The 10,779-nt window shown below is 42.9% G+C and overlaps 1 protein-coding gene across 1 annotated transcript in view; it reads left to right on the top strand.

The window, feature by feature from the left end:
• The window catches only part of IL7R (interleukin 7 receptor), a 14,586-nt gene extending 11,143 nt beyond the window's left edge, over positions 1-3,443 (top strand). The window contains exons 7-8 of the mRNA XM_009076645.1: positions 1,544-1,619; positions 2,940-3,443. Coding sequence (XP_009074893.1) covers positions 1,544-1,619; positions 2,940-3,443 — 580 coding nt within the window. The remainder of the gene's footprint in view (positions 1-1,543; positions 1,620-2,939) is intronic.
• Positions 3,444-10,779: the final 7,336 nt, after the last annotated feature.

The following is a 10,779-nucleotide window of genomic DNA, read 5'->3' on the forward strand; positions in this document are numbered from 1 at the left end:
GGTGTTTCCTCTGCAGCACTTTCAGAAGCAGCAGGGCAGAGCCCTCTGCAACAAGGGGTTGGTGCTGTCAGCCACCAGCACAGCCAGATCCACATCCAGCCAGCTGTGTGACAAAACCTGGATACACATCCTCCAGCAAAGCAGTGGGACATGGCAGAAGTGGGACTGGAGATATGGTCATTATCCAAGCAGTCCTTTGTCTGCATTGGGCTTTTTTTTTTCATTTATTTGCTACACAGCCGTAGATAGATAACTAAATATATTTTTAACAACATGGCTATGTATGGTTATATAGCATTTAGAGTTTACGAGAAAATGAATAGATATGTAGATAAACTGATGAAACTAGAATCTAAAGTGGAAACATGTAAGTTTAACCATAGAAGATGAGCTCCTTGCAAGATAGAAGGCCTAGGGCTGTTCAATGGCATTCAGTGACATCCAGCTCCACTCACGTCCAGAGAGGTGGCTGTGTGTGAGTTGCTTTTTTAGGACAATACTTGGGCTCTGCTAATGCCTGAGTTAAACACAGGGAATACCTAGGAATGTGCTAGTTGGACTCAGCCAAACCATGCCAAGACCAACGTTAATAATTAAACATTTTAGACACTGGATTTATCTTAGAGGGAATGCTCCCTAGTGCTGTTTTATTTTCAAATATACATGTGGCTTGAGATTTCTAGTTCTTGCATTTTACTGTTGCTGGGAACATGCAGTTCTTTAACTTCTGGTAGAAGTTCTGCTTATGTGAAACTGCAGCAAAAATGGGTGAGGCCTTTTAATCCCAGATATTTCCATTTAAAAAGGAGTTTTTATCTGTCTGTATATATACCCACATATACAGACATAAATAAAATTAAATATATATACATATACATGTATAGTTATATTTATATCATAGAATCACAGAATGTTAAAGGGATAGAATGAACCTTAAAGATCATCTAGTCCCAAGTCCTCCTGCCATGGGCAGTTATCACTGCAAAACTGTCTGTCAGTCGGACGATATGCTCTGGACCTATCATAGCTGAGTGTCTAGCAGCACAACGTGAGAACCTTGCTAATCAAGGCAGTAAAACTGAGACCTGTGGGGCAAGGCTACAGTACAGATACATGAAGCAAATTTTGCTGGCCAAAGAGTGGGACAACATGCCATTCTTTGACTTAGGTAAACATGCAGAGACAAACGTCAGCAAATTTGCACTTTAACCACAGCATCTTCTTGCAATTGCAGAAACTGGTTTCACCATGTAGAACCCTGTTACAGCTAGATGCAAATGAGCTCTTCACGTAATTTCTGGTTTTCCAGCATGTAGCTAAGAGTCTTCCTTTGACCATGACAGTTTGTGCAGTCAAAAGAACAATGACTATTCAGTTACCTTTACATCTCCTCCTGTCTGTTTTATTCTGAGACTTCTCTGTTGTATAATGCAAGCCAGCCCTAAGGGTTTGTGAGAATTAATGCAAATTATGCAATAGGAACCTCTGATATCTCAACATGCCCCTCTTTTGCTGCTTCTTGTCTATTTTATTCCTGCTTCAGGATCAAGCCTGCTGTATGGCCAAACCTTCCTGATCACAAAAAAACGCTGGAACAACTATGCAGGAAGCCAAAAAATGTATGTACTTCCACCGTTATTTCCACCTGAATATAGACCCTTGGGTGCAAAACTAACACTCATGAGAGACAGTGCCTGCATTTTCTGCACAAACTAGGGCATCTTTTAGAAATTACTTCTGCATTACATTGAAGGGAGCTCACATTTGCACAGTCATATGCCAGTCAAGGGTATGGAAATAACAGACAATTCAACTAGTGCCTGAGCTTTGACTTGCACAAAGCAGCTACAGGGGGCTGGGGAAGTCAATACATGAAGAAAAACTGAAGGAGTTAAGTTTGTATATAGGAAAAAAGGCAGTTCAGGGTGGGGAATACTACTCACAACCTTCCAGTATCTAAAGTGTAGGTGCAGAGACGGGGGAGGTACACTTGCCACAAGGCTGCATAGTGACAGGACCAGAGTCAACAAGCATGTGTTGCTTCAGGACAAACTTGATAAAGGAAAAGAATCTTTCTTGTGAGTAATTAAATATTTTGTAGTTTGCTCAGAGACAAGGCAGGCTCTCCTTTGGGAAAATGTTCAAGGCTTGGCTTGATAGGGATCTGGGTAACCCAACCCAGGTCCTGCTTCTAGCTTTGGTGATTCTATGAAACTGTGATCATGAGTCTGGGTGGGGACCCTTTGCAAACATCTCTGATGATGTCCATCTACCCTTACACAGCCAGCAAAATTGTTCATACACCATGCAGTACCTGAACTGCTCTGCCAGATAAAAGGCAGATGGACAAATGCTACCAACTGTAAATTGTAGGATTAACCTGTTGCCTTGAAACTATATGTCTAGTTCATTTTTGCAGTCATCATCAGTGCTATTCTCTCCAGGTGGTACATTATTAGCATGGTCTTAATTTAATACAAAGTCTAAGACAACTCTTCCACCCACCGTGCTGCCCAGTGCAGGGATTCCAAATGCATATCAGGAAGTCGTGGCAAGCTTTCACTTCCCTCTCTGCTAAATTAGGGAGGTAAAACTGAAAGAAACTGCCTGGGTAGACACACTCATTCCTGTGGAATGGCAGGCATGCAATAGATGCTCATCTCTGAAACACCAGTTCCCACCATACCATGTGGAGCATAAAATGCTCTCAGTGGAGCTGCCTGCAGGACACTAGATAGATCCAGGTTAATAGGAAAAGAGGTTTTCAGGCCCGTGATAGTTTATTCTTTGCTAACCTAACTAACAAGTCTGTTCAGTGTTACATTCAGAGTTAAAGAAATAATAAATACCCTTCTAAAGTCAAATAAATTATCAAAGTACCTTTTATCTTAAGCTATTGCCCACTGCTAACTCACTTTGCTGTTCCCTTTGCCACACAGAATTTTGATATAAGCTTTAATCCAGAGAGCTTTGGTTATGTTCATATCCATAAAGTGGATGGTATTCGGGCAAAAGCTGAACTGGAAAATTTTCTGCAGTCATCAACCACTCCAGAGACAAGCCTTCCCGAAAAGTTCAGGAATGGATCAGAGCTGAAGATGATCCCTGCGATGACAGACAAAAGCAACCTCAACCTGTCTGTGACGTACGGAGGAGTCTGGCCAGCTGAAGCCCTGCACAGCCTCCTGGATATGAGCCAGTTTGCGGTCACCAAAGGAAACTGCAGCTCCAGCACGTACGAGGTGTGTCATGGCAACAGGGTGCCCCTGCATAACCGTGGTTTCAACCTTTCCTCCACTCCTCCGCTGGATCCCTCTGGTCGGCTCAGTCCAGAGCCCCTAAATGATGACACCATATCTGAGACACTGACTAATAGTGAAATGAGATCACCAAACAATGAAGATGCCTATGTCACAATGTCCAATTTTTACAAAATTCAGTAAACTTCGTGAGAATGAAGTGCCTTTTTTTTTCTCCCACACAAGCAGGACACTGAATCCTTCTGTTTTGTTTTCCTGTATCCTGGGAGTTTCCACTTCCGTCATGCACCCTGCTCAGAGTGCAACTGTATACCTGCAAGGAAGTGAGTTCTCCTATATTCCAGTGACAAGTAGCCCAAGCTCAGCACTCAGTATGCTGCTAGCATTATCCACTGCAGCAGAAATTGCATTTAATTCAACCTGATTTTACTCTTCAAATCTGGTTAATCCAGAACAATTACAGTGCAGTCCCAGCTGAGGATCACAGCATGTCTCATAGAAGTTAATGAACTCATCTGTTACCCTCTTGATCGCAGAGTTAAGCTCTTATCAATGCCTAAGCAAGAAATATGGCAACAAATTCAAGTTAAATAGAATCTGATCTCTTTTGAACAGTGGTAGTTAAAGAGCAGCTCCTCCATGGTTAGTGAAAGTCCACCAGTTTGCAAAAAGACAGTAAACCAGAGTTGCTATCAAGTTGCCTGGGGATTCAGGAACTTGAAAACTGCAAAGGGAATTAGTTGAGTCCCCAGGAAAAATGGCACATGGACTACTTTAAGAAGATGTTTTCTGAAACTGATTTAATTTTTAGGAGTTTTTAGACACAAATTGAAACAAAGCATAACCCTGCATGCCTCTACTTTTTGCTATTGTTAAAGATCTGCCCTGGAGCCAATTACAGGATCCACAGGTAATTCTGCTAATACTTTAAAGGTCTTCAGTATTTCATGTGCTATGTAAAGTGAAGTACTTTCCCTTCCTATAAATTGAGTCAGGGCTGTAAAATGCACAATGTTGTCTTTCTGTGCAGCTCTTGTGCAAGCATTAGTGTAGCATGTAAGTACTTTCCAGGACAGATGCTGAGCTGACCACGTTTTTTAACTGGCATTACTTCCAATGGCTGTGACTGCATACAAATACAATGAATCTGGCCAGTCAATGTTCTCATGCAACGTCTGACATAGGAGGATGGATGAAACATCATGGATCCTGCCAGTGATCAGAAGGCCTTTTTTTAAAAAAAAAAGTAACTTGTAAATTGCCTGGAGACAGTTTCATTTTGTTTGTTTGTTTGTTTATTTTTTACATTGTGGGTTTTTTTCTTTACAGACATCTATTATTTTTTCTAATATATTACGTGGCTGAGCCACTTCACAGTCCTCCTTGTATGCTGCATGCTGTGGAGCACACACTTGGAGGTAAAGCTGCTACAGCCACATGATTGCATGACAAGCAGAGCAGTGTGGCCATGGGACATCCAAGCTGCTTTGCTGCACTGTGGGATTGGGGATCACCTCACTGTGCAGTCTCAGTTCCTCTGGCTTGATTGAAATTCTTCTTTACCAAGTTGTACTCACAATTCCAGAGTCTAAGGGTGAAAAGAGTCCTCTCTCATCCTCCGTGCTGCTCAAATTTGTTCTGACTGATTAAAGTCATGGAGATGTCACTATATTTGATGCAGCCTGCTGGAGAAAAACAGTCCTCCCAAGACAGCACTTCACCTTCTTCTCCACCTGGTGCCAGGGAAACCTTTGAACAGGGAGAAACTTATGGTCTCTGTGAGCAAAGGGCTGTCAGATTTGGCTCCTGGCATTCAAGCAACATATTACAGAATGGGTTTATTGCTGTTTGTTGCTGAATGAAGCATTGATTGTTGCAGAAGAAAAAGATGAAAACTCTGGACATTCACTTGCTTTGTAATGCTTGTATTTCTTTTTACAAAGAGCTGCTGGTAATGTGTGTACCTTGTGGACTTGCACAATGTGATTGTAGATACAGACTGTGCTGGAAAGCTCTCTACTTTGAGTAACACAGTGACAAACAAAAAGGGGATAGAGGAAGAAGCAAAATCACATCAGGAAAATCCTCTGTATTATGTGCTATGCTTCCCTCAATTTTATAGCCTTCAACAAATTTGTTGTGTGTATACAGATATAATTGCTTTCAGCTTCCTTTTGAAAAAAAAATAAGTCCAAATACACACCAAAGCCAAAAGCACCACAAGCACTTCTTGCCCGTGGCCAGGTTATATATAGTACGTATATGAAGCTACAGCCATGGCTACATCTGGACAACACTTTTTCAAGCAGTTTCCTTATTCTACAAGACAAAGTTTCCTCACAGCTCTTCACAGATTCCCATCTGACTCAGTATCTGCACAGGGGTATTGCTCAGCTTTCATGTACTCCTTGCACCTTCTTTAGTTCAGCATAACCTTCCTCCTCCACATTTTCTGCCGCTAGTGTTCTTACTTGGCTGCACACCCAAAAAAAGCTTGATGACCCTGGTTCCTATCTGGCTGCTTTATGACAGAGTGCCTGGAGCTACCTGCTCCTGTCTCTGCATGTACCCATCGGGCTCTGACACCTCTTCTGCAGCTGTGGTACAACACAGATGCTCTCCCATTGTCATTTCTCCCATCATCTCTGTGCGGCTCATTTGCACTATGCAAATGTCTCTTAGCTTTATACAAATAAACTAAGACTTTTGTTGCTTACAACACTGAGTCACGGTCTAATTTTAATGATGCTGAAAAATGTTAATTATGTCTCAAGGCAATAGTCATCCCCTACTGAAAGTATTAGTTTGTTTACCAAATCTTCTCCTCTTGTGCATGTTCGGTAGACAGGCTGAAAAAACACACACAAATGCTGTGTGTGTCAGTGGGGTGGCAGAAGACCAGCCAAGTGTGGGGAGGCAGGAGAACTGCTTCTGCCAGGGTGAAGGGATGGTTAAATGCATGTGATATGCAGTGAAGTCTGGACCATGAAATAAATGGTGAAGGTGTGGCTCAACCACAACAGCTGCAGGGACATGTGTCTGAATTCAGGGAGGTTTTCAGCAGGCAGAATCTGGCCATGCAGACATTGCTCCTGGCAGCAAGGGCTCTGGCAATGCTGGTAGGGTATTTCTGCAGGGCAATAGTGAACCCCCTTCTCAGCTTCTTAGCAGAAGTGTTCATTAAGTTGTATTTATACAGCACTACTGCAGTGCTGCAGCCTTTGGGCACCAGCAGCCAGATGTTAGTCAATATGCTTCTGTATCAAGCTAGTTATCTCTGTGGTTATGGGTTTCTGAAGCTATCCTTTAAAACCAGCTAAATCATTACAAAAAGGAGAGTTACCACTTCTGTGAAGAGATATTTTAGTGTAAAACTGTTCCTTATTACTGTGATCATGAAGCCTCCCAAATTAGACATTTTGTGTGACATAGGGCATTGGCAAAACAACTTTAATGTACAGACACACACAACTCATGCTGCCCAAAAATTCAACTGCTAAATTATACCAACTATCCCATCCCTTGCTCAGCAGCTTTCAGTCAGGATGGCTTTCCCTTGGCTTCCACGTGCCACCTGTTGAAACACAAAGCTGCAAGTCAGAGTCCAATACGTGGACACTTACTGGTGCCATCACACTTTGCAGCTCCAAAAGCGTTGCTCAGATGGGAACTGGGGGGGAAAAATCAAACCCACAACAAACTAAGCAGTGCTTCACTTACTTGTAGTCTCTGGTCTCACAAAAGTTGGGGCAAATGAAAGCAAAAGTCAGAGTTTCCAGGATTTCTTCATCAGTTAAATGAAGTAGGCATCAGTGTCCACAGAAGCAGTAACTCCAGAGTTGCAATTCAGAAATTCATCTTCTGTAACTCAAGAATGAGGAAAACTATTTTTTCATGGGTGATGGCTATACACTGTGGCCCAAAGCAAGATGTCTATATAACATGCTCTAGTATTTGGCAAAAAATTGTTTTGCATCTTCCAAAGAAGTCTGATTTTTAAGTCAGACTGTCCTAATCTGATATTAGGTTGTATTGCTGCAGCAACCTCTCTCACAGCATTTGGCTGAATGACACTGAGGTCAATGGATTGAGCTTCTTGCATTGGGAAACAGAGCTGCTGCTGCTGTGTCCTCAAAAAATAATATAAGAAAAGTTATTCATTCTGGTTACTGCTAAATATTGACTGTATTACTTAGATGTCACAGTGAAGTTAGATTAGTCCAACATTAGCACCATCACCAAATGAATGTAAAAAGCCCTAAATCTTTGTCAAACAACAGAAAAATGAGACACGAAGCAGAAATACACTGATGAAAATGTTCAAAGTAATAAATCTATGCCACAAAGTTGGAGCTTCTCTAACACAAAGTAGTATTTGCTTTTCCAGAAAATATATGTAAGCTAAAAAACCTCTAAATTTCGAAAGTTTAAAAAAAAAAAAAAAAAGAAAAAAAAGTACTGCCACTTTTGCTAAAAATACCACATTTTCAATGACAAAATCCCCAGATTTATCTCTGGAAAATAAACACTTCTCACAATTTTTCCATGGAAGACCAGACTTGATTTAACTTCCACAAAACCTTGTGCTTCCTTTCTTTCTCATTTTTTCCTACTTGCCAAGATGTTCAACAAAGTTTGGATCCTGTCCCCTATCTCCAGTTGCAGCTCCTATTGGGAGCAGCAGCAATGTCGTGAGCTGGGAGGAAACCTGAGTACAGGTTTTAGCAGAGATGGAGCTGCTGTACCTGGACTGGCTGCAAACCAGCAGGCTGAAGCTCTTGCATCCTACAGTGCTGCCACCTCCTGCAGCCACTGTTGGCATGAGAGTGGAAGAGGTACTGGAGCCAAAGCCAATGCTCACTTTGAAATCATAGAGATTTTAAACTCAGCTGAGCCAATCAGTATGGCCAGGGGCTGCTGCAGATAGCGAGGCTGCTCTCAGCCACCTGAGGACTTGGCATTAAGTACAGCCTGCTGGGAAACCTGCTTTCTGCTCACCCTGTCCTATGAGAGAGGATTGCTAGAGAGACAGGGTAGGCTGTAATAACAAAAGCCATAGAGAGCAGGCAATTGCTGATGGTGGCAGGTAGCTCTCAGCGTTATCTGTTTTGCTGTGGAAAGCTGAATGTGCTGCTGCTGTTGCTGCTGCTGCCGCTCCCAGCGTGGAGGACAGAAGCTAGAAGGCAAAAATCACCGAAATTGCTGATCTCACTCCTTCTGCCAGCTGGTGACAGAGGAGGCTGTGAGACCAGCTCTGGGTTGGCAAAGCTGTGCTCTGCCCATGTGGATACAGAGGTTTGAGACAGGACTGTGTAAAAGGAGTTACATAAAGGCAAGTTGGGTTTTACACAGCAATGTGTGCAGGTGGTTTTATCTGCAAAACCTCAGCTGCTTCCATCTGCCTCTGCCAAGACAGCTTCTTGCCAGGAAAGCAGCAAAATTAATCAAATCACTGAACACATCTTGTGGTCTAGTTTCAAGAATATACGCCAGAGAGTGGGGCTTGCATTAAACTCAGTTGCTTGAATCAGATTTTTATGCTACAGGAGACAGTGTAAGCAAAGCAACAATTCTGGATGATATCAAGCCAAAAATTTCCTCTCCAAGGACAAAAACAAAAAGCCACAACTAGCACAGAAAGGGCAAAATCAAAATGCAGTGAAGGATGTTGCAGAAGTGCCACCTTTCCCAGGGGAGCACACCATTTTTGCCCCCATGCCTTGTGCTCTTTTGGAAGTGGTTGCCACAGAGATGCTCTGATGGCTCAGGCAGGGGCAGGGAGTGAGGGCAGCGTTTTTGGGGGAGTAATATGGGAGCCTTTTACCTCTGTGAAGAACCACAGGGCTCCATCAGCATTTTTGGAGCAAGTTGCGGTGTTGCCTGATGGGGAGGGCAGAGCTTATCCCTGAGAAGACACTGTGCCATAGGGCAGGCTGGAGCTCAAGGTGCAGATGAAACCTTTGCCTCTGGGACTGCCCCACAGCCCTCCAGACTCAGATGTTCTGAGAGGTTTTGCCATCCTGTTTAGCATCTGTTGCACAATCAGAAAGAAGAAATAGTGCTTCAAAGATGAAGCACCCACCAAGATCAACAATCTAGATGTGAACAGAGATATGATGGCATGCATTGCCACCTATCTCTCAAAATCTGCTGTGTGCGCTGTGCAGCCACAGACCAGCAGGACAGCCTGGCATCACCACCTATCTCCAGCATCTGCTGGGGCTGTAACCAGCACACAGCAGTCTGCAGCTGAACATGGGCCTTTCAGCTTCATTTTTGGCTCTCCCAGATCACAGACAGGGACAGTGAAGCACAAAAGGGTGACTCTGAGCACCTGCTGTTAGCCCTGATAATCCTTCATGTCCGGTTCAAATCCCTTTAACTTGCCTTTAACCCCTGAGAAGTGCTTCTTCTGCACCTCCAGTGTGGGTGCCCAGTGTGTGCTTATGGCTGCACATCTCCTAGTAGAAATTTTCCTGCCCAGTTGTCAGTGCCATGCAGGTGTTTGTTCTATTGATTTCCACACATATTAATTAATTTATGTTTCTTAGATTCCAGTTTGTCTTCTCCAGCACCTGATTACTAGTGAAAAATCACATTATTCTTTCTCAGTTTATTTATTTTCCTGAAAGCACTTTACTTTTTCTGCAGTTACCAGTTTTTCTTCAGACTGCTCCAAGAGCAGCTCTGTTTCCACAGAAGTGGAAGAAAGCTTTGCCACTGACTTTAACAGCACTTGAAAACAGCCCTTGGAAACATGGTCTGTGCAAATATTGATACTATTCAATTGTGAACAAAGTTCTCCTGATGCTGAAATGTATCCAGAGAGCGATGAGGTCTGCACACAGGGAGACCCAAGGAGCCAGAAACCTTTCTGAGAGCACCAGAGGTACACTGACAGGTCAAGGGGGTTTGAGCTCTCCCAGCTCATGTCCTTCAGGTCCCCACACAAACCCCGGCAGTCAAGCTCAGTGTAGAAATCTTGTCCTGAAGCACAGGGCTTTCCTAGGCACCGCAGGCTCAGCTAAGCCTTCCAGAGGCCAGTGACAAAGCTTCTGCTATTTTTAAAAAAGGATAGTTGTTTTCAGTACCACTCCTCCCTTCTGGAAAGGTATATCGGTTGGGGATTAAGTAAAATTGGAAGGTATTAGTATTCAAAATAAAAACTGGTTGCAGTTATTCAGATTAGAACTTCCACTGCACTTGATTAAATATCAGCCTGTCAGATCGCTGTGGGGTCTGAAGACATGAGATAGTGTGTCAGAAGGAAATGGCTTTTTTTCACTTTGAGATTCCCATAGTCCATCCACATTACTTCTTTTTATTTGCAACACATAAAATAGATAACATGGCACTATGTCATGAAGTCAGTTAATAAAAAAAAGAAAAAACCCTAGATTCTACTCAAGCTGCCAGAACATGTACATCTCCATTTGATAGCAAGTTTACTTTATATATATATGTTGGCACTTCAGTAGCACCACAGTAAGTAAAGGCTCCTCTTATGATTGATGGCAAT

The sequence above is a fragment of the Acanthisitta chloris genome, unplaced genomic scaffold (genome assembly GCF_000695815.1).
Source record: "Acanthisitta chloris isolate BGI_N310 unplaced genomic scaffold, ASM69581v1 scaffold16606, whole genome shotgun sequence".
Lineage (NCBI taxonomy): Eukaryota > Metazoa > Chordata > Aves > Passeriformes > Acanthisittidae > Acanthisitta > Acanthisitta chloris.